The sequence below is a fragment of the Camelus bactrianus genome, chromosome 3, assembly GCF_048773025.1.
Source record: "Camelus bactrianus isolate YW-2024 breed Bactrian camel chromosome 3, ASM4877302v1, whole genome shotgun sequence".
Taxonomy (NCBI): domain Eukaryota; kingdom Metazoa; phylum Chordata; class Mammalia; order Artiodactyla; family Camelidae; genus Camelus; species Camelus bactrianus.
In genome coordinates, this window is record NC_133541.1 from 57419914 (window position 1) to 57444803 (window position 24890).

The following is a 24890-nucleotide window of genomic DNA, read 5'->3' on the forward strand; positions in this document are numbered from 1 at the left end:
GTATCCATCCACTGACAATATTGTTTGAATACATTCTATGTGCTAGGTGTTAGTCTAGGTCTCCAGGGTTATATCAGTAAGTGAGCCATACATTGTATTGGATTTCATTAAACTTAATCTCTTTATTTACATGAGACAGGCAATAAACAAGTAAACAAACAACCCAAGTACTTTTGAATTGATGAAAAGAAAGCAGAGTGACATTATAGGGAATGGCATGGGGTGGCAGGGAGGTAGTCAGGCCACCTTTGGTAATACTTTGAGAAGGTAATACTTAAATTGATCTGGTAATGACGAGGAGGAGCCAGCCAGCTGAGATCTGACCCAAGTTAGGAAGAAATGCAGTGTGTCTGAGCAGCAGAAAGGTCACTGGAGTTGAAGAGCAGTGGTCAAAAAGAAAGTAGGAAAAAAAAAAGTAGGAGATATGGACAGAGAGATAGGCAGAGATTAGTTCATGTAAGTAGTAATAGTATCTAACACTTGGAAAAAGGCTTCCTATGAGCCAGGAGCAGTTTGAAGTGCTTAACATTAGCTTGTGGAAACATTCATTACGTGTGTCATCTAGAGACAACTGAGGTACCGAGAACCTAAGAGACTTGCTCAAAGTCACTCAACCAGTAAGTAGCAGAACTGGGCCCAAGGTTGTCCCGGGAGTTTGTGAGCTTTACCACTGTGTTACATTTCTGATCCATATAGGGCACTGCTGTCTTTAGAAAAGACAGAACTTTATTCCCAGTGCAATAAGAAGCACTGGAGGAAGGGCTGAAAGTTTTCACAGGTGCAAGACATGAGTTGGTGAATGTTTTGAAAAATTCCGTGTTTGCTGCTCTGTGCAGATTTGATGGTAGGGGAGCAAGAGTGGCAGCAGGGAGATCATTTAGGAGGTTAATGTGTTAGCCTGTGCATGAAATGGGGAGCTTGTATCAGGTGGTGGCAGTGGAGCTGGAGAGGAAGTGAATTGGCTATGTGGAGATGGAGGCTTTAGACCAACTAATGGGTTGGATGTGGTGTGGTGAGGGCAAGAGAGGGAATCAAGGATGAGCTGACTTCTGAGATGGCATCCCCTTTCCCCACCTCTCATCCCCCTTTCCGGTCTTTCTCTGTGTTCCCATTGTCCCCTGTGCTGTTACAGCTATTACAGCCCATACCACTTGTTTATGATATGTTATTCCTTGTTTTCCTTCCCGAGTAGACTGTAGCTTTGAGAGAGCTGTTCTTCATTTTCCAGCAGAGTTCCTGACACACTTCTAGCACTTAGTCATTGTATGTATTGAGTAAATAAGTGAATGAATAAATAAACAATGTGTGAATACCACAATGAATGACCTAGGTGGCCATTAGACTCTAGGCTCCAGCAATGCAACAACAACCCAGGAGCTGTCTTCTTCAGCATTTTCAGAAAGTAAAGTTGAAGGTTATGGAGAGGAAAGAACACCAGCATCCAGTGAAGAAGGAGGACATAAGAAAGAGATAAAGAAAAGGAGTTGGTTTGGGTGGGTAGTAATAGAAAGTAATTACAGAGAAAGGAAAGGGAGGACCTTGAAGAACAGGACAACTATCCCTCTGCTGAAAACAAAGAAAAGATTCATACAAACAATGGGGAGACAAAGCAAACACTTATGGTATACCTCCTTGACAGTATTTTAAAAGAGTGACAATAGCTAACAATATTGAGTCGTTTCTACATATTAGGCCTTGTTCTCAGTATTTTACTTCATAACTTTTTTAAAATTTTAATTCTCCATGAGTTAAATGAGACGGGTGCTTTTATTCTCATTCTCCCCTTGAGGAGACTGCGATACCAAGAGGTTTGGAGACATAGCTAATGTAGAAGATGAAACGGCAATTTCGTGATGGAGCCTGGAGTCAAATCCAGGCCGTCCGGCTCCACAGTCCATGTTCTTAACCACCGTGTTGTACTTTACCCCCAAGCATCAAGTTCTTCGTAGATCTGTGATCACTATTAAGAGATGTCCTTAGTTTGGGGCTCATTTCAGAAGAATTGTGACTTTTCATATGGGGGGGGTTAAAAGTAAAAAATGTAAGATCCATTCATACGAAACAGATTTGCAAAGTTCACAGTGGATCACACAGCAGTAACATGTTGAGTCAATACAAGTACTCTCATCTTAAGGTTTTCTCTTTTTATTTCTAGGCACTCAAAAGATCAATGACTAACATTAATAAACACCTTCTCTACTGGCTTTATATCAACACATAAAGAACTCTTTGCTTTCAGAATGCCCATTACATTGATTATCCAGCATTGACTACGTTATTTGGATATTCCTCTAATATCAATAAATGGAGTCAGGCACAGTTATGAATAAATGAATGACTGAGAGTGATATTACCACTTGAGAGGGTGATTAATTCCCCTATTCTCAATCTGACATTTACTTGGCCAAGATCTCTGTGTGTGTGTGATCAAATTGTACAGAGAGAACTTACATCATCCTTGCTCTGCAGAATTTACTGACAGAGGATGAAAGGCGATTATTCATTATCTAGAGATCTCTTCCTTACTGTGTCCATTTAGACCACAGACTATCTGGTGGGAATAGTGAACTTTCTATTAGCAATTATTTTTATTTCTTGCATTGTCAGAGTTTCAGACAAGCTCTTGCAGGTAGCAGTTTTTGTTTTTGTTTTTTTTCTAACATGTATAATCTATAAACATTATCCTCTGAACTCCTAAATTTCTTTCTTAAAATATTTAGATTTGGTAAACTTAGTTCTTGTTACCCAGTGCATTTAAGACCCAAGATTTCGTACACAAAAGACTTGGCCACACAGCTTTTTGTTAATCTTGTTGTTAAGGCTGGATTCTGTGTGAATATATATTTACATCTAACTGAAGCTTTTAATCTTCTTGTATCTATAAACATCCAGAACAGTAAATAACCCATGGTAAATTGCCTTTTGACGTAATTTTGTTCTAATATGTCTTTTCATTATAGCACAGTTATTAGATAATGCTCTAAGTGTCAGAAACCTCCCAACTGAATCAGATAGATTGGGCTAAATCTCATATCTGCGCCGATACCTCTAAAATTGTGAAAAGAACTATAATTTAGTAATGAATATTAAGGAATTGAAAGCCACTTAAACTCATTTTTAAGGAGGCAATAAAGTCTTATAATTTATACCATAATTGGGGTTGATGGGAAGGATGTTTCTTCTCCATTAAAAAAGCAATGTTTTATTATTGAAGTTCGTCATCTAAATAATTCTTCAGGAGGGAAGATAGGATTTCCTAGAACATATGATGAATATAAATTAGGAGATTTTTAGATCATAGAATTCTCACCCCTTCCTTTCTCAGGAACCCTATTCTTGAGGAAAAACTGCAAGGTATCTTTGTGCTGTCTTCATCTTCCTGATGGATCCAATCTGTTTGAAGTTAAATTTCAATCTTTAGCAATAAAGAGCACTTTTTTCTTAAAGAGCATAATATCTTCATAATCTCTAATTGCAGTTTTCAAAATGACTTATACACAACTGAGTCCACAGGGCTACACCGACATCTGTATCATTTCTGATGCATGTCCGTATTGAGATGTGTGTTACTAATGCCTTTGACCACTAACACACTGTTAGATACATATAATTTTGTCAGTTAAGAAGCATGATTTCATTCCACTTAGAGGCTACTATAACAGTTCATCATATTGAGAGTTCCTTGTGCATTAATGATAATTTCTGTTCTTACTACCAACTCATTGTCTAGCCAGCTAGTAGAGACTGAAGATAGGGAAAAGAAGGGGAGGAGAGGTATAGATTCCTGTGAGAGTGAAAGGACATTTGCTTTTGCATGCGAAGGTGTTAAATTGTAGTCAATGTATTCTTACTCATTAAAAGTTGAAGGGCTTAAAATGAAAGACATTCTGTAGATTAATACTTTAGAAGGGTTAGGTGAAGAGGAGCCAACTTTCTCCCTAGGATATAGTTGAGAGGTAATGTTTCACTGCAAAGCGACTGCAGCTGGATTTGTCATTATGATGAAAGCTTTTGGTTTGGATACTGAAAGAAAGAGGGTCCTTCGAGTGTTGCATGTCCCCCTGCTCCAGTCCACTGAAGTACTTTAAAATTTTTTCACCTCCCTTTTGAGTTTTATTTTCATTTCCTCTAAGATAACGTGGCAGTTATCTTAATCATTTTTTGTCTTCTGACCAGTGGACGTGAATCTGTAGTTCAACATCGGTCCAATCTTTTAAACCTGCATTGCTGAGTCTAGTCTCCTCCTGCCCTTGATTCCCTGCCTTCCAAACTTACCTTATTTTATCATTTATTTTGTTCATGTTAAACACTAAGTTACAAATACTTTAAAATGAATGCAATATTTTTAGCACAGAAAAATACTACTCATGTCTGGAATCTAAAAAAAAAGAAAAAAGAACACATTAATGAGCTTATTTACAAAACAGAAACAGCCTCACAGACATAGAAAACAAATTTATGGTTAGCAGGGGGAAAGGAGGTAGGAAGGGATAAATTGAGAGTTTGAGATCTGCAAATATTAACTATTACATATAAAATAGATAAAAAATGAAATTTTTCTGTATAGTACAAGGAAACTATATTCAATATCTTGTAGTAACCTATAATGAAAAAGAATATGAAAATGAATATATGTATGTATATGTATGACTGAAACATGCTGTACATCAGAAATTGACACAACATTGTAAACTGACTATACTTCAATAAAAAATGAGCATTATAAATCCCTGTCTTTGTTATAAAACATTATTAAAATTGTATACTTTTATGTATAGAAAGTCATTCTAATTATTTCACATTTTGGAGATATAGCTAAACCCCTCCAAGGGTTCTTATTCATTGACATATTTCATGGACTCAGTTTGTTAATTTGGTATTTTTTCTTTCCTCTAGTCAAAGTGGAAAAAAGCCCACCTGTTAAGGGCTCACTCTCTGGAAAAGTCAACCTACCGTGTCATTTTTCAACCATGCCTACCTTACCACCCAGTTACAACAACAACAGTGAATTTCTCCGAATCAAATGGTCTAAGATTGAATTGGACAAGAACGGAAAAGATTTAAAGGAGACTACTGTTCTTGTGGCCCAAAATGGGAATATCAAGATTGGTCAGGGCTACAAAGGGAGAGTGTCAGTACCTACACATCCCGAGGACGTGGGCGATGCCTCCCTCACCATGGTCAAACTGCTCGCCAGTGACGCGGGCCTCTACCGTTGCGATGTCATGTATGGGATTGAAGACACACAAGACACAGTGTCACTGACCGTGGATGGTAAGGCTTGGGGAATTGTAAGTAGGTAGTATAGCGTGATACTTGGTTCAGAAGTGTGGTGGAACAACATTCAAAAGTAGTCATTAATCAGGGTGTGGACAAGTGGGGAAAAACATCATTCAAGCCAGCAGTCCATGTCTTTCACCAAAAATGAACTGTTATTTGTTTGGGGATCAAAGAAGGTGACTTTTTATACTGGATATAATGAATACCTCAAGACATGGTATTTTAGCTCAAGAATCATTACTTCATTATTGAGAACAATGATTATTTTTTAAGACTGTAAAGACTGATCTACATTTTGTTTTAATTCTTACGTATGTGTGTGTATGTGTATACATGCACACACACACACACACACACACACACACACACACACACACAAACTCTTTCCTCCTTTTTCCCACTCCCTTAAAATGATTATTAAAATCTTTGAATTTGCTTTTATGAAATATAAATTACATATTAACTTACATTGAATAAATAAGGCACTTAATAAGTACCATGGTACATATCATAGTGCTTTAAAAAGGCTAGGATGCAATAAACACTTAAATTGAATCAAAACAAGTACTCAGTGAATTTTTTTTAAGGTCAATACACTAGTTGTTATCCATTAAGACTTGCAATGAGACATTTTAGTTTTAGCCCCCTTTCAGTGGTGGTTTATATGTCATTTGAATTTAAGTTAGGAGACAAAGCAAAGAAAAATTGCTTTAATTGGGTACACACATCATGCTGTAGCTCTTGGAAGCAGAATATTTTGGCAGGTTATTAAGCAAAATTCTAATACCCAGGCATGATGGAACAGATTTTTCTTCCAACCCTCCATTTCCCTATAAAATATTTACCTTTCAGAAATATATACAAACGGTTTTATTAAAACTCTTTCTTGTGTAGCCAAAAGGAAATACTTCGAATTTCAGATGTGACAAATTCATTTTCCAAACATCCTTTTGCATTCAGATTCTATTGCTGTCTCCTATAAATCTACTTTTGTATTTTCCAGGCATCCTCTAAGTATCCTGGTATCATTGCTTTTTTAACCTTTTTATCATTTATTTTGGTTAGCCTAGGATTGTTTTGTTCTACTGATCTCTCTCTCTTTCTCTTTTTTGTATAGTGTAGGATACACTGTATATAATATATATATATATATAATATATATAGGGTTAGATGCACACTATATATAAATTTATATATATGTCTTTAAAATCCCAAAAGGAGTTCAACAGCTCTTACAATTTTCATCATCACAGAATTAGCAGTGGATTTGCCCCTTGCCCCTCTGAAACAATGGAAATCCTCACTTAATCCCCTTAGCCCCATGACGTCTTCAAATTATCCCAACAATTGCAGATACTTATACAGCCTGATATTCCCTGCCTTGGTCATGGAGTCCCCCTTGTGCCCCCTTAATGCCAATCTTCAGTGCACACGGAAGATTTTTAATTACCAAGAAGGCTATTTGAAGCTTTGATCAACATAAGACTAATTTGAAACCATTCAAAGTCTTGCTTAAGCCTTAGAGATCATTATAAGCTATCTCTCATACTTATTAGATAGCACCATATATACTTCCTGGTAATTTTAGAGTCATTCTATAAAGGTACATATTTTCTAAACCGCATTTGATCAGTAATGGGAAAATGAATGTTAATTGTCAGTGCATCTAATTGGTACCTGTGCAGGTCTTTTTACACTGATAGAGGTGCTTATCTCTGACATTACTAGTCTGCTGCCCCATAGACACTTCATTGGCACATACCTGTCTTGGAAGAAAGAGACAATCTAAGGATGGGCATTTGGGAGACAGTCTTATAGTTAGAAGGCAGGCTGTGAATGAGAGACTGTTGTCAACTCCAGAAAATTACCAGGAATAAAAGGAGAGTGGAAGACATTTAGAAACCAAAATTAATTCTGCACAACAAAAAAGTAATCTTAAATGATATGACTCCTAATAAAATCTCATCCGTAAGACCCAGTTGCCCCAATTTATATTTTCCAGTGACTTCCCAGGCACAATAGCTTGACTCACTTTGCTGTCTCATGGAAATGAGTCACCATATTTACTCCAGTTAAAAATGGAGATGCTCTTGCTGAAGTGGGAGGAGAGAACCAACGCTGCACCCCCTCAGCTGCTGAGGAACAAGCCTTTGAGTGTTCCTTGAGCCCTGGAACACAGTTAAGAACCACTAGTTTATGCAACTCCTAAAATACAACAAAGTGGAATTTGAGGCACATGCCAGGATGCCTGGCTTCTACCCAGGAGAGTCTGGAGAACTTTATTTCAGGCCTTCTTTGGGATAAAAATCATATATTTTACCTTTCATAGCAGACACCCTAAGTTATGCTGATCAGTTAGTGAATACGATAAACATTTATCATAGTAGCCTATCCAACATCTTTAAATTCTATACCTAATTTGACCTTCACATCAATCAAATAACATGAGCAATATTAGTTACACTTTATGAGGGAGGAAATTAAGGCTTATATATGATTAAGGAGCAAATTAAAGATTGGAACAAGCTTTCCCACTCATACATAGCCCAGTGTCTATTCCATTTTAGTCTACTGTCTCTGGAAATAAGTATCTCAGTGTTGTATGTTTGAAGGAAGTGGTGTTGGTGAAGCAGTTTTGTGTGCTTCTATTGAGTTGGCCCTGAGTGAAAGCATGAAGGAGGACAACTTGATCTTGCGGCCCCCTTAACTCTTTTTGCATCTCCTGCAGCACCTACTCCCTTTAGTGGTCCAGTGTTCTCATGATAGCCTGAATACTACCTGTAATTAGGACAACCAGTCACCATTTGGGATTTAGTGGCTGAAATGTTTTTCTTTGATAGCTTTCATGGGAACAGAAAATTCCTGGCTGGGGAACGCTAATGGAGCAGAATAGGACACCTGGCTGAAGGGCAATTCTGGGGCTCCTGAGATCACCATAATTTTGCATAATGCTACAAAAAGTAAAAATAAAGAGTTATCATGTTATTTCCACGTTAGCAAGTAATCTGACATATCACTCCAATGAGAAACTTCACAGTTTGGTGGAAGACTTGAACATGCCTGTAAATGTCTGCTGCTTTCTTTGCAGGGGTTGTGTTTCACTACAGGGCGGCGACCAGCAGGTATACTCTGAATTTTGAGACTGCACAGAAGGCTTGCTTGGATATTGGGGCTGTCATAGCAACCCCAGAGCAGCTCAACGCTGCCTATGAAGATGGATTTGAGCAATGTGATGCAGGCTGGCTGTCTGATCAGACCGTCAGGTGAGAGGTCTGGGGGCTACCAGCTTTAATTCATTAATTTGGGAGTGAGAGTAAAGTGCTACTTCCTAGTCCTTTATTTCCCCAGATATCCCATCCGGACTCCCCGAGAAGGCTGTTACGGAGATATGATGGGCAAGGAAGGAGTTAGGACCTACGGATTCCGTGCTCCTCATGAAACTTATGATGTGTATTGTTACGTGGACCATCTGGATGGTAAGATGTTTAAATTTCTATAGCTTCACTTGAACTTAGAGAGTTGAGGACAAGACTGGGAGCATGTTGGAGTAGAGCAAGTCTTCATGCTTGTTTGGATTCCAAACAGCAACATTTGGTTTAAATGACCGTATGAGTCTGTGGTGAAATAAGCTTAAATTAAAGTGGGAAGAGAAGGAGGGCTGTGTAAATGGTTATGGAGGTTTGAAATGTCTTTAGTTAATGGCAGGTTTGCATTCAGTCATGCTGCTATTGGAGTGTTTCCAATACACTTTTAGAGCATTAAGAATAGAAACCTGTAAGGGTGGTACCTATTCTTGTAAGAACTTCAGGTAAAAACCAGTAGTAACAAACCACTGGGAATCTAAGTGCTGATAAACATCTCAAAGTGCAACTAAATAACGCAAACTAGCCCAGGAAGGATTTTCACATTTTTCTTCTCCTCTTGTTCACTTCGCTGCACTAACATTTAGAGCAATCACTCATTCATTCAATGAATGAACTCATTTTAAAAAAGCCCTACTATGTGATAGGTACTCTGCTCATTGTTAGAACTATGAAGCCAGTTAAGATATAAGCCTTACATTAGAGATGCTTAGAGTCTGATTGATTCTGGGGCTATCATTTCTCACTCAGCACGTGTTAGAGACTCAGAGTCAAGTTTGAGTTCTATAAGGGAGACGTTCTCTAAGGACACAATACAGTTTTATTATAAGGCACATGAAGTAGAGGTTTCTATGACTCTTGAAATGGAATTTCATGTGTGTCAGCAGGTATCTTAGAAGCCTAATTATATAAATAGAAATACTGCATTGAGTTATGCTTTTAATTTTGGCTGGGTACACATAAAAAGAATGATCTCAATTTTGTTACATGTGAAATGAGGAGGTTTAACTAGATAATTTCCATAGTCCCTTTCACCATTAAAATTCAATGATTCTATGAATTGAATAAACAACCTCACAGACTGAAAACTAGAAAATAAGCAGCTTCTATTTGCCTAATGCTTTGACTCAATTTGAATAGGAAGACCTGCTCCCAAGAAGGCTGCTTGGGTGTGGTTCTCTAGCATCTTAACATTTTTATTGTAACTATCATTTAAGACAAAAATGTGTTTCCTAAGCCAGAAATTCATATACTAACAATTTTCGTTTTTTACAGGGATAAAGGGAAATTACATGTAAAATCCAAGTCATGAGATAGAGAGAAACAAACAAATGGATAGATAGATAGATCAATCTCTTTTATATTTCTTTTATAGCTAGCTAGCTAGCTAGTCTCCTTCCTTTAAGTTTAATTTCAAGTTTATTTTAAGTTTAATTAACTTTTTTCATGGAATAGGAGGTGGTTGGTAGAGAAATCTGATTCCAGGAAATAAATTTGGTTATTGCTATTTCAGTAAGATGGAAATTCATAAAAGGTGAAATTTGTTTTATCACTGTTGTTTTAATTTAGACTAATATCTATTAGAGTGATAGTTATTAAAATTTCAGGTATGCTGGTAATACTAGAATTAAACTAGAGGTAGTTTTTGAAAAAGTGTACGTAAGTTCTAATTACCTAAAAGATCTTTACCAAATATAATTGAAATGGTGACTTTCGGGTACAAATCCGTGGTCTGATCCTAATATGAATAAGTGTCACAAGTGAGCCTCCTTGATGAAAAGACAGGCTTATGTGCTCACAATGTCACTAGAAGGAGTGCCTATGGGCTCCTGTGTGTATCTTCTCTTCAGTCTTATCCCGTTACAGTTACTGAAACCCCACTCCCTAAAGCTACAGAATCTCTGCCTTCTTTGAAGCCAGAGGACTTTCTGTTTCTGCAGAAGTCCCAGAGATTCCATGCCCTCTATAAATACAGTGTGAGATACTTTTGACAGGTCTTGGTGGTAGAAGGCCTGCCAGGAATCACTGGCCACATTGTACCCATTGAGAGCTGGCTCCCCCACAGTCTGCTCAGAGTAACATAACTAGTATTTGGGGAAAGTTGGGCTGTCAGAAGGGTAATTGAGGATGTGCACATAGACCACGATGAAATGGATTTACTAGTTGTATAAGAGTTCTTCTCCACCTCCATAAACATCACCATTTCTAGGGCAATGGTTATTGGTAAAACCAATCTCTGTATCAATGTAACTCAACTGTATTTTATACAGTTATATATTTACTTGGGATAAATGTTCCACATATTTGATGACTGAAAACTTGTAATGTGTAATATAACATCATTTTAGTTGTGGTATTAACACCAAAGCAAAAAAAAATAAATAAATTAACATTTTTGTCACATTAAAGTTAGAAAGATAAAAGAATCAGTATAAGTATGAATTCAAGCACTGGCTGAAATTTGTGTCAGCAGAGTAACAAGGCTTTAATTTGTTTCATAGAAGGAACTTGACAATTTACAATGACATTGTTCTGGAAATATTTCCCTCTTTGTTTGTTGTCCCTTGGAATAATTAGCAAATTTTTGGAACCTGGTCTTTCCTTTCTTGACTTGAAATTGGACTTGGTGGGAGGTGGTGGGGTTAAAGAGACCTTTTGTGACTGATGATGTAGGAGGAAGGTCACAAGATGATTCTTGTAAGGTCTCTTTCTCTGCTTTACTGAAGTGTATGTTCTCCCTTTGAAATAAAGACCACTGGCTAAACTGTGATTTGATAAAAATTCTTGTGGAAAGTTGACTTTGTAAAATTACATCTGATACTTTAGTTGCCACGTTGATAAAAGATCATTTGAAAGTGAGCCAAAGTTCCTTTTAAGAGATATTTATTGCTATATTCATGGGTATAATAATTCCCACCTATAATTCATTGTATCTTTGACAGCCAATTGTGTATGTGAGAGGTGGTGGGGGCCAGTCAGAATTAGAGATATTAATGTACTCAGAATGCCTGTAATGGAATGTATACTCAGTTATAAACCAAGTGCAATTACTATAGATCAGAAGTAATATTATTCCAGATGGTCTAGTGAAAAAATCAATTAAGTATAAGATGAAACCTAGTTCAAAAAGACAATTAATTTTGTCTTAATTTAGTTATTTGTCATGAAAGATATTTAGTTGACAGAATGTCAACCATCTGTTTTTTTCTCCTCTCTTATTTTATAATGTCATTTTTATATTTCTTTATAAAATTCAAATAATTATACTAAACTAAATCCAGCCAGTTTGAGGGGGAGAAAAACCAATCTGGTTCTTATTCTAAGGTGGTAATTATAATACAGTTATGCATATACATACGATATTCAACTCTATTTGTAAAAATAACCTAGTAAGTTTAAGAGTGTTAACACTAGCTTATATCCACTAGCAAGCAATTTCATTATTAGCTTGAGTCCTTGGAAATGGTGACTTGTTAGCCATGATTCAGTAACAGAACACTCTTACTAAGAAATTAATGGAATTAAGATTCTAAAGTAGGAATATAGAAGTTAAGATCCATAAAATTATCCTTTCTAGTAAATTTAATCTGTGTTTTCTGCTAAGGTAAATTTGGAAAACATTGAGAGGGTTTACAATAGAGTTGAGATGATTAAATAGTTCAGAAAATTGGGTAAAGGATCGGAGTAGTTTGGGAGTGGTAAAGACAATGCCGAGGGAGGATTCTTGATTAGTAGGTAAGTAACTCATAATTAAGACTAGGAAGGACCTCAGTTGAGTCCCAGCTTTGTCACTCATTAGTTGTGAGATCCTGAACAAGGCTTTACCTCTCTAAGCTTCAGTTTCTTCTTGTGTGAAATGGGGACAATCAGGATACTTATCTTTTAATCATGGTATGAAAATAAAATAAGTTGAGGTCTAAAGCTTTTATCACACCATATAGCACAAAGTGAGTGAGTGCTCAATAAATAATAGTTGTTATTACAGCTTCTGGGTATATGAAAGTTCCTTTATTTCTACTGAATTCAAAAAAATGAAGATGAGATAAAATTGCAACTCTGTGAATTAGGTTCAATGTAAGGAATTTTTTTTTCTGACAATAATTATTGTTAAATGTAGAAAGAATCCTGACAGACTATAAAATGTCATCTCTGAAAGTTTTTTCAACTATAGATCTGAGATGTTATGAGTGCAATGCTTCGTTGAAGTCTGGGACATGGTACTTCAGAAAATATAGAAATAACTGAAAATTGGTCACTTTATGAAGGCAGGTGACTTTTATGTCGAGGTATTTTGAATATGGTAAATTGCTTGAACATTTTTAAATAATTTAAAAAATACCCTGGCAAAATAAGAATTCCCACACTCTCTCTCCTAAATTGTTTGAAATCAGCTTATTCTCTGATTAGAACATTATCTTCTTGAACCATAATATTCAGGAGTTAATCTGCTGTCTGACCCCCCCACAGAAGGTCATGGGCATATAAACACATTCACTTTGCCACTGGGAGATTTAAATACTTGTGAAAGTGCTTTGTGAACTCATGAATTTCTGTGCTGAAAACTGGCAATTTCACAGGAAATATGTGTGTGTAGTTCTATCCATAGCAAAAAATTCCTAGATAAGATAGATACGAAAGTATTGAAAAGAATGGACTCCAATGTAAATATTTAAGCTTAAAAAAACACTCAAATGTTTAAAAATATCTTCAATTATTTTTAATGAAATGAATAGGTTGACTGTTCATTTGGTTTCTTTTTGATAGCAGGTACTTAAAAGAAAATAGTTTCCTTTATAGAATGGTTTAATTCTCTCTGCAGATACATCAGAGGGTAGATGAAGTCAGACTGCTTTCTTTCATGGTTGACCCTCTTAGGTTCCTGCAAATGAGTCAATACTTCTAGTCTTGTCCCCAAATCTTACAAATGATTGATCCAGGAATTCCTTGCCCCTGACATGGGCAATCTTGGGAACCTACATCCTAACCTTCTATGGCCTGTATTTTCCATATAAACTTTCCATGTTGGCTTTTCCTTCACCTGAAACAACTACCACCCAATTATTCCAGTTCCCTGACTTTCACACAAGCTTCCCAGCACTTTGATGTATCTGTACTCTGGGCTCTCTCGTTCATCCCACATGCCCTTCCTAAGTCCTAGTTGGTCTCTCTCACCTTTACCATCTCTGATTTTGAATATATGGCTATAATCACCCTCCTGCAAATGTTTGCTTACTCCTCCATCTTCTACTAGACTATGGATTCTGGGAGAGAAGGAACCACATGTATCCCCGCTATGTCCTTGGCACACAGTAGGTGCTCCACAGATGGAGGTGAATAAATGAGTGAATTAATAAATTAACCTTGAAACTGTACGTATCCACTCTACTCACATCAATTTTTTCTTGCCCCTTGGATAACTTCACATCTCTCCAGGCTTCATCACAATCCTCCTTCCAAATATTTCATTGCTCCAATTTTATTATTAGTTTGTTTAATTTCATTTTTGCTCCTTTGTATGTAAATGAATCAAATGCTTTGTGGGATGAACAAAAGGACACCAAAAGAACAAAAAAATGAAAAATGGAAATAATAATTTTTAGTTTTATATGTCTAGCCCTGAACTCTCTTCTGAATTCCATACCCTCATTTCTAGTTTGTGAATCATTTTTGTGTCTCATCTCTGGGTTTCTGTCTCATTTCACAAATAACCCCCATGCCTTTAACAGTTCTTCAAGGGACCTGTTTTATGACCATCAAAGCATTTAAACACCATAGCCATATCACTCCCCTACTCAACACTGTGTAGTGAATTTACTGTTCCCTTTCTCCTCAAGCACAAACTCGTCCCATTCTGCAAAACCCTCAAACCTGGCTCGAGAGTAACCTACTCAACTGTGTTTACTTCTTTCCAGTATGACCCAGCAAACATGCACCAGCCGTCCACAGGCTCCATGCTAGCTCCTTCCAGCAGCTGTGCTTTGTTCCTCTCAGAGAACACAAGACTGTCATCTTTCCAACATTCTGCTCTTCCCAGTGCCTGAAGACAGACTGCCTCCATGAGCCCATCTTTGGCTCTTCTAGCTCACACTGACTTCCTGATTCTGAACTCTCACTTTTCTTAGAGTTAGTTCCACATGTCTGATGTTTAATTATCCTCTGGTTGATTTATATTCATCAGGTACAAATTATTACCTATTATTTTTATTTCTGAAAAATTTCTGTAAATGGTAAAGATAAGGCCATGATCTTCTTCTATAACTCTCCCAACCACAGTGAAGAACCTATTCCAGTAATAGGCACATAATAGTTACTCAAGAAATACTTGGTGGTAATTGCAGCATTTCTCCAAACTTTGTCTCTTTTAGAGACTACCTTCCACCACCCTACCATTTCTATAGTACTTGGGAAAAAATGCCAAGCTTTGTCCACCAAATTTACTAAGGATCCAGTTTTTTTACTTTTACTGATTGCCATGATACTAGTTTTTCTCTTTGAATGTCTCTTCTCACTCTTTTCTGTGGTGTCTCTTAGAAATAATTCTTTCCTACAGATACTCCTTTCTCCTTTCCAGCCTCTCACAATAATTCCTCCTTCTTGCCTTCCTAGCCAACTGTCCTCATTGGTGTTGGTACCATTGTACCTATTCACAAATTACAGGTTAATTTTTCTACTGCTTTCTCATGTCAAAATCCAGGATAGCTCAGTCACCTCTATGACTTGTCTAATGACTTCATGTCATCCTTGTGTCTGACCTAGAACTAAAAATCACCTTTCCTTTTAATCTTATGAATTCCTTTAGATAGGAAAGCTAAAAATTTAGGTAAAAGCCTGAATGTCCTTAAACAGGTCTTAGAGCAGGGTTTAGTTCCAGCTTCTTTGGAGGCTTTGATTGTATCAGAATCAGATATCAGATCTGGAAATTGTGTGATTTCCTGCCTGTGGATTCTCAGATTGACTTTTAATTTTAATGGAATTTACAGAATGTAATCTACAGAGTATTTCACTAATGGGAGTTATTTAAGAATTAGTGCAACAAAACATTGCCAAATCCCCAGTCATGAGACTAACTTGTGTTTCCTTCTAAGAGTTGTAAAAGTTTAAAGTTTTACTTTTATTTTTATCTATTTTGAGTTAATTTTTGTGTATGGTATAAAGTAAGAGTCCAAATCCATTTTTTGGCATGTGCATATCCAGTTGTGCCCGCACCATTTGTTGAAAAGACTATTCTTTCCTTATATAATGGCCTTGGCACCCTGTTGAAAATAAATTGCTCATAGATATAAGGATTTATTTCTGGACTCTATTCTATTGACCCATACATCTATATGTCTATACTTATGTCAGTACCACATTGTTTTGATTATTTTTGCTTTGTAGTAAATTTTGAAATTGGAAAATTTGAGACCTCCAACTGTGTTCTTTTTCAAAATTGTTTTACTTATTCTGGGCCCCTTGAGTTCTCATGTAATTTTCTAGAAAGAAGTCAGCTGAGATTGAATTGAATCTCCAGATTAGTTTGAGGTGTACTGCCACCCTAACAGGAGTACATCTTCTGATCCATGAACATGGGATTTTTTTTTAGATCATCTTTACTTTCTTTCAACAATGTTTTGTACCTTTTATAGGTTTTAGGGTATAAGTTTGCAGAACTTTTGTTAAATTTAATCCTAAATATTTTATTCTTTTTGATGCAAATGCAAATAGGATTTTCTTTATTTCTTTTTCTGATTGTTCATTACAAGTGTATGAAAATATAATTGATTTTTATATATTGGTCTTGTATCTTGTATCCTGCAACCTTGCTGAAATTGTTTGTTCTAATAGTTTTTTCAATGGAATCCTTAGGATTTTCTATATATAGTCCCTTTTATTTTATAATCTCACCTTAAATAAGTAGAAATGTCTTGACATAAACCTCTTGAAACATGTGACAATCGATTGCTTTAAGGTTTAGATGTCAACTTCTCCTGGAATTCTGAATCGAAAGAGCTTCTTTAGAAATACAGTGGCCATTTACCTCTCAGCTTTGAAAAGTTTAAAAAAAAAAAAAATCTAGGCTGATTCTCCTGTGTTGACCTGCAGACATACTGTGCCTGTCAAATCAAATAACACATTCAATCTCTTACATATTTTGAAGACTCAGACATCCAGAAATTTTTTAGAATCTCTTTCTCACTCTAATTAAAATCTTACTGCTCTGTCAATGGGAAAGAATGAAGTCTGACATCCCCCAAACCATGAAAATATGTTGAAATTTTAGTAGGATTTCCTATGTCTTTAAACCTTTCAAATGACATACATAAGATCTTGTGTAATAGCACATTGATAAATATGTGGATTCCTTTCCCCATGAATATCAACTGATTTAGAGAATGGTAACTATCACAGCAGACAGATGATAATTCTCTAAAATTAAATAGAGGGTAAAATTTTCAAAACCCAGTGTCTATGTTTTAAGCCACATTATGATTCCAAGTTCAGCCTAAGACAAGTGAGAAATTTGAAAGGTGCTGACCTAGCTTTCCAATCTCATTACCCCCCAAATTAGAACCATTGCCAGACTAACGCTAGAAATGGATGAATTTACCTTGGCAGCCCCAGAAGTTTTCTTGTCACTGCTAACAGAAGGTTGGTCTCTGTGCAGGTTAAAGGATCAAATCAAATTCTTAGGGGGACTTGACATGATTTTGAATTATCTACAAATATCGACCATCAAAAGATTATATAACAGGATATGTTAGTTTTTAACCAACCATGTACAGCTGATGGACTTCGTGATCCAGGATAATGAGCATTAGTCTTCACTGCTTTGATCTTGTGTATATAGACAAAGGGAAAAAAGGGAGAGAAAGAGCCGAGAGCGGTAGGAGGTTGCAGGGAGTGGAGGAGCAGAGAAAAAGAAACTTCCTTTGAAAAAACTTAAAATCCAAAGCTTGAAACCTAATAATTACATTGAACTGTTTTTATCGCCACAGTACTTGCCATATACTGCAAGTGATTTTATCCTATAAGCATTTCACATCCTAATAATTATCTCAGATCTGCTGATGCCAACACCCCTTTTCTCCTTGGTGACGGCAGGGAATTGTCTGCAGGAGAGAAATATCCTGTCTTAGCTTTCCTCTGGACCCAGGTTCTTTCATAACTTTTCTGAGTTACTCCTGGGTATAAACTCTAGCTTGTGAATAGTGTGGGTCATTTTTAATGTTTTGATTTGTTTTCATCATGACTTGCCATTTCAGTATATGTCATTTTTAAGTCTGCCAAGAAACAGCTTTTCCATTTAGCAATCAGAAGTGTGGAAAAAAAGATGCATGGTCCACTTTCCAGGGAGTCTTTTAGCAGCTAGTTGTCAAATTAAAGTATTTTTTTCTTAATATTTCTGAAAATATTAATTCCCATAATTAAGATGAATTTAGTTTGTGGAATGTCACCAGATACTAAAATCTCCCCAGCAATGTCCTCCAGTTTCTTCTAGGACATCCCTGGAAAGTTGGGATAACAAGAATAATTCAGAGCCTCAGCATTTAACTTAAAATTTTGGGGAAATATGAGTTAAGATACTGCGTATCTGTTTTCCATATGAACATGCAAATTATCCCGTGTGTGAAATCCTCTGATCTGCGTTATGTTTTATTGTGTACTAATGTGAATGTATATGCATCTGTATACACATCAATGAAGTCAATGAATTCTTATAAAAACTTAACTTGACACTTTATCTTAAGTTGTGTATCTTTCTGTGTATAAAGGATATTTTGTATATTTCTTTCCTGATGTTTTATTTGCTCTCTTTAATAAGAGATAAAAGGACTATTCTCTCATGGGTAGATAACATTTAGAAACGTGTTCCAAATCTGTACTCTTATTACAAATTTGACACCAGATGTCCTATAGATGTTGCTGCTCTGATGAGGCAACTTCTGGAACTGAATAGTGGACTCATTGTCCACTTATAAAAGTAATGCTTGCCTTCCAAGAAGGCAACTATCCAGTAAATCCAAAATGCATTCAGTTGTTCAGTCACAGTGTTCAAGAGTAGAGCTAGAACACAGCTTTGTCTGATGCGAATGAAGTAGGTGTATGTGTATTCTCTCTCAAGGAAGGCTTTGCTCCCCTCTCCTCTCCTCTAAAGGTGATGCTGTGATAAAACTCAGAAGGAACTTTTGTTACTTACATCGAAGGCCAAAAGGTGCCTCTAAGATCCCCTTGGGGTAGGAACTTACTTACACAACCTGACCTATGAAGTCATGTAGGAGAGAGAGAGAGAAGCTGAGCAAATGAACTGAATTGCTTTGCTTGATTTCCCATGTTTGTTTTCTCTTTCTCTGTTCCTTTGCTTCCTGATTTGGCTTTGCCTCTGGACTTTAGATTTTATCTCTTCATACATCCTCATATGATGGTTCATTTTTGGACCAAGGCTAGATTTATACTCCTGTTACTAGCCTGGACTTAATTTCTGTCTAGTGTCATTAATGTTACTAATGACTAATGTTTAGAACATATAATTTGTCCTCTAAATAATTCTAGACTATAGACTTTAAAACTGAAAGTAGATCAATAAAATCTTCAAAAATCTTAAAATCTTGACTACTTTTCTCAGTGTAAATGTGGTCAGTGTTTAGCCTAAAACTTGCATTTTTTTTCTGTGGGAGATGGGATTGAAAGGCTTCTGCCTACAGTTTAGGACCAAATGCTTTTATCTGCTGTACCTTGCTTGGCTTTTTGAAAAATGAGCTTCTTTCTAAGAAATGGGACCCTTCTGTGTTCAGCTTAAATGCAGTCTTGGACTCTTCATCAGGGTCCCTGCTCTGCCTGCCCCGGCATCCTTTGCTTGCTCAGTCTTTTTCACAACCTGGGAGGCAATGGACTTCATATGACCTTTGCTTAGTTGTTTTGATTCCCCCTTTGATTCTGTCTGGTTACCTGGTTTTGGCACTTTGCTTCTATCTAGAGCAGGCTGACACACAGGCTACCAGGATACTTAATACTAAGTTATATTTGTTATGGATCAATTGAGATTCCTCTTCTTACACTCATGTCTCTAGGGCAGTGTTTTCCAAATTATTCCATGAAACAGATCCAAGGACTATTAATCAGTATTCTATAAGAAAAGGAGATTACCCTGGTCAAATGGCTTACAGATCATAACTTCCTTGTGGGGACTCCCAGAAAATACAATAATATTAAATACTCTGAGAAGTCTTGCAGAAATGAAACCTGTCAGATAACTTGTATTTGTTTTCTAAATGCCATTGTCTACAAAACGTCTTTTCTTTGGAATACCTAGTCATGTCTCAGGGATCGTCAGTTTTCTGTAGAAGACACTTTTGGAAAATATATTCTTAGAATTTGGACCAGAATTTAATAATCTTCCCCATCCACATCTTCAACAATAAGCTTTTAATAGGTTAATTCTGATTTAAACAGCAGGTCACCTATATTTGTATTATGTTGAATTAAAACATATATAATGTCAAAGGATTATCTATGTAAAACCAGGCACCTAAATGAATCAAAAAGACTTGACAGGAGGTTATTTTAGTTTTGTCAATAAAGAGTAAAAACAGATGTCTTAGAAATCACGGACACTTAGTAATATGAATTAGTTCAGTTATTACTATTGGTGTATTACCTATTAATTTACCTTTTTTTTCTGGTTTGGTTTTTGTATGAAACTGATGCCAGGATATTCTAGCATATTTGAGAAAAGTATAAGATGTCTGGCCTTAATTTTTTGACATTGATACGTAGGAAGGACAAAGTTTGGATATTCAAGTTACTGTTTTTGGTAGTTTTAGTGTCAATTCTAAAAGCTTCAAGACTCAATATGATAATTCCACAGTGTGGATGCTTCACTACATCATTAGATTTTTGAAGTGGATGAGGTAATGTTCGTGTTAAACAATTATGATTTAGGACGGCTTAGGCATTTAGTTTTTGAAACAGAGTTAAAGTAAATGTTTTTCTTTTCTTTTTCTCATTATTTTGAAATAAAAGAATAATTATGCCATGTATGATGACAGGCCACATGTTATCTTTGTAAATGAATTATTTTGATTCTCAGCTTAAGGTAAACTCAATTAATACCAATTAAATCTTGCACTTTTTTTTAATCTGAGTTACATGAAACCCAATGGTGATATATTTTTCGATATGTTCTCTTAATTTTATTTGCAATGTTTGAAAAGTTTCTACATAGAAACAAAAAGAAGAATAGCTGGCCTTAGGGATAACTGAATTGAATCAAATAAGTAAAATTATTTTCTGGAGATTGGACGGGTAAAAACTATCCTCCAAACAAGTGAATTAAATAATTATTTTGCTATAAAATCAGATTTTAGAAGAGTTTTTATATGAAAAGTTCTATAAGTAGATCTTTATTTAATAATAATAAGGGTATTCTCTTTTTAACCTGCCAGCACCTACTGAAACCTTTGTTTCCTTTAATATCCCAAATATGTTTGCTATTAAAACAAGGAAACCAGTTCCCCAGAACATCATGCCGTCATTTTTCTTCATTAGCCCTTTGGTCTGGCTCTATTTGGAGAAGTTGCTTTCCCCATCACACGAACTAACATTTGTTTGGAGAAGCAGAGTTTCACTCAATTAATTACATTTCTCAGCCCTGCTCTGGTTGGCTGATCACTCTTTTTAGTGAAGTGGGACAGTAGTCTTGCCTCAACATAGAAGTACCTCACGATGCAGGAAACGAAGGCAACGAAACTGATCCTCCAGCTGTAATAACATCGCCAGTGTTCCACCTCGGGGGGAAGCATGTTGGCGCTCTGCCCTCTTTCACACGTACCTTGCTTTCAGGCCTAATGCAAGTGTGATGCTGAAGTGGACAAGGCTGCTGAGGCTGCTCAGGGCGACGTAGTCTCTCTGTCTGCCTTTCCCTGGGTTGCTCTGAGCCAAATCCACAGGCAAGATGAATCACCTGTCCCAGACAGCAGCTACCCAAAGCTCTGTAGCAGAGTTAGCACTCTTTAATGTGCTGCTTGGGAAGGTTGGAAGAAAAAGGGCACCTTGTTTCTGAACCAGAACTTGAAATGCCATTCATTTAACAAAAATTATTGGATACATACTCTGCAACTGGTACTGTGACCTTTATGCTTTTAGCACTTATTAGGAGGGGAGACATTGCAGGAATGGGGAAAAGGAATGTTTCTTCTCATAGTGTATTTTTGGATTTGAGATCATAGTCCTTTTGACAGCCTAGATAATTAAGGACAAAAATCCATTCTCACCTCTACCTTTTTTCCAGTCAGGTAAAAGTCGTTTTTCTTTCTGTTCTTCAGATAGCTCTCATTGGGATTTGGCCTAGTTTCATTGGTAGCAGTTTTAGATTTGTAATGAGAAGAGCTGATACAGGTGATGTGGCCTTTCCCCCCTGAATAATTTTTCTTATTTTTATAAAGCTATCATACACATGCAGAGAGTAATGGCTCTATTCATTTTAAGCAATCGCTTGTTCCATCTGGATTTAGTCAGGTGAAGATCCAGATCACAAGAACTCTTGCATCCCAGCTGTCTAATATATCATAGAATCAGCAAGTGGTCTCAGTGGAAACAGGACCCTCTGCTAATACAGTAATGAGCTATCAATATTTTAGCCTCCTCTACCTCATTTTATATTCCTCCTCCTGCCTGCTGTATCTACTTAGCTATTCTCTAATTCTGCCTCTGTCTTTTAGCCACTTCTGTGCTCTGTAAAAAGCATCATTTAATTCACATTACATTTATTTCAGCCAATGGTTATGTTAGTTACCCAAGTAAAATTCCAATTAAACAAGCTCTCTGGCATTTCCAGAATATTTTATTGTGACATGTGAAATGATAATGAACGTACTAATTGGGTCTAATGGGACCTGGCGATGAAGAAAGTAAATGTTTAGCCTTTCTTTGTTCATCAACAAGCAAATGTAAGAGTCTCCGGAACCCAGTTAGAGCCCCTGCCAGCACATATGGTGACTCTGTGAGAACCAGAAGGTGCTCTTTCTGGGCAGACAGGTTGTGAAAGGTATCCATCCAGCCCAGGCAGAAAAAAAGGTGCCGCTTCCTCCAGTGGTGATGGGGGGTTTGGTCCCTTTGGCTGGTTGAGTGAGAGCTGACTTTGGCCCGCATACACCCTGAGCCCCACCCAAGTGCAGGCATGACTCTCAGGGCAGCCCTGCTAGGAAGGCAGGAAAGAGCATTCCATTCTGCTTCTATCCCTTCCCTCTTCAAACCCTGGAGGTTTTCTTGTTTGATTATTTGCCTTGATGGCAGTTAATCCATTTTGATAGTAGTGATAGATAAGAAAGAGAGTCAGAAAATTACTATTCGATTTGAAGATAAAGAAAAATAACCTCAGTGACAGGTCAATGCAGCTCCCCCTTTCCAGCATGCACTGTTAATAAGTACACTGCTGCCGCTTTCATTCGACAGAAAACCCGTTTCCTGGACACTAAACCCAAGAATCACTAGGAAAAGTTTGTTCATTTTAAAAAATGTATTGTAACTTTATTATCCAATGACCGCTTCTATGGCCTGGGAAATATATATAATGAAGCTTTTCTGGTGTGTGTTATTTCTTATCATGCATTAATAATAACATTAGCTAACCATCAAATTTTTTGCTCTGAAGTATCCGAAACTGCTGCGTTGCCATGAAAAAAGACTTACGTGCTTCTCCTCCCCCGCCCCACCCCCACAAACAGGAAAGGACGGAATAGTAAAATTTAAACCTTTTTCCTCTTCTTATTCCAGGGGATGTGTTCCACATCACTGCTCCCAATAAATTCACCTTTGAGGAGGCTGCCGAAGAGTGTGAAAACCAAGATGCGCGCCTGGCGACGGTGGGGGAGCTCCAAGCAGCGTGGAGGAACGGCTTCGACCAGTGCGATTACGGGTGGCTGTTGGACGCCAGCGTTCGCCACCCTGTGACTGTGGCCAGGGCCCAGTGTGGAGGTGGTTTGCTTGGGGTGAGAACCCTGTATCGTTTTGAGAACCAGACAGGCTTCCCTCCCCCTGATAGCAGATTTGATGCCTACTGCTATAAACGTAAGTGTTTGATACCTTTTTAAACATTACAGATTAAAAAAAAAAATTACTTCGGAGGTATCCAATTGATGTTCAGCTAGCCATTGGAATGGATTCCGTGTCTTGCAGTGTGTGCGCTGATTGGAAACAGTTCAGTGACTTTCAAAAATAAGGAAATGGAACGGCAGCAGTATGGTTACAACAGCAGGCAGTTTGACAGATGGTTTTTTAGAGGATGAGGAAATGTCAGGTGAAGGCCTTAACTGGGCTGTCATCGCACTTAGAACCAGAGAAAATGTTTCTGAGTACTTATTTTAAATCAATTTCAATCCTTAAATGCGATTAGATTGTTGGTACTATAACGCTGAGGCCAACTGTTGGCTGAATTGAATTTTTGAATTCTGTTTATTTCATGTTTGGTATCACCCTTTCTTTCAAATGGCGGAGAATTTATATCTCAGTAATGGCAGGTGAGTACTTGGAGCTGACATGGCTAATACCTAAGCATGCACCATGCTATAAATAGAAATCTCATTTTATCTCATGTTATTTCAAGTAATGGAAATATATGCCTTCTAATGATTAATTCTGTAGTATCGTATTGCAGTACAGTGTATGTTTTTGCAAGTTCTAACAAAATTAGCTATCTTCAATTAGGTTTACTACTTAAAATGGATTTTAAGTAATGTTTCTCAACATTTATGATATAATTATTTAAATTTTTCAGATGTTCTTAAATTATTTGAACAGTAGTGGTCCATGATATAGTATCATATTTGTAGAATGCCTCATTAAGCAAGCAAGTAATCCAGAGCCTCACCATAACATTTACGGTAGGATCTATATTGTGCCAGCAAAACAAAAATCTTGTAGAATTTTTGGTGACCTTGAGTATGTTCAAGATAGAGCCATGTTACACTGAAATACAGTGAGAATTTTTCTCTAAGTTTCCAGTATATCTCGTTGTAGCAGTATGTACAGTCACCCCCTGGTATCCACGGGGAATTGGCTCTGGGATTCTCCAGGATAGCCAAGTCCACAGATGCTCAAGTGACTGAGGGGAAATGGCTTAGTATTTGCATATAACCTATGCACAACTTTTTGTATACTTTAAATCATCTCTAGGTTATTTATAATACCTAATCCAACTGTATAAATAGTTGCAGGCACAGGGCAAATTCAAGTTTTGCTTTTTGGAGCTTTCTGGAATTTTTTTTTTAATCC

General features: G+C 36.9%; 1 protein-coding gene across 3 annotated transcripts in view; it reads left to right on the forward strand.

Annotated features, from left to right (window-relative positions):
• VCAN (versican) overlaps window positions 1-24890 on the forward strand; it is a 105494-nt gene that overhangs the window by 12471 nt on the left and 68133 nt on the right. For all 3 annotated transcript variants that reach the window (XM_010970603.3, XM_045507082.2, XM_045507081.2), the window contains 4 exons: window positions 4897-5274; window positions 8369-8543; window positions 8629-8756; window positions 23394-23687. In XM_010970603.3, coding sequence (XP_010968905.2) covers window positions 4897-5274; window positions 8369-8543; window positions 8629-8756; window positions 23394-23687 — 975 coding nt within the window. The remainder of the gene's footprint in view (window positions 1-4896; window positions 5275-8368; window positions 8544-8628; window positions 8757-23393; window positions 23688-24890) is intronic.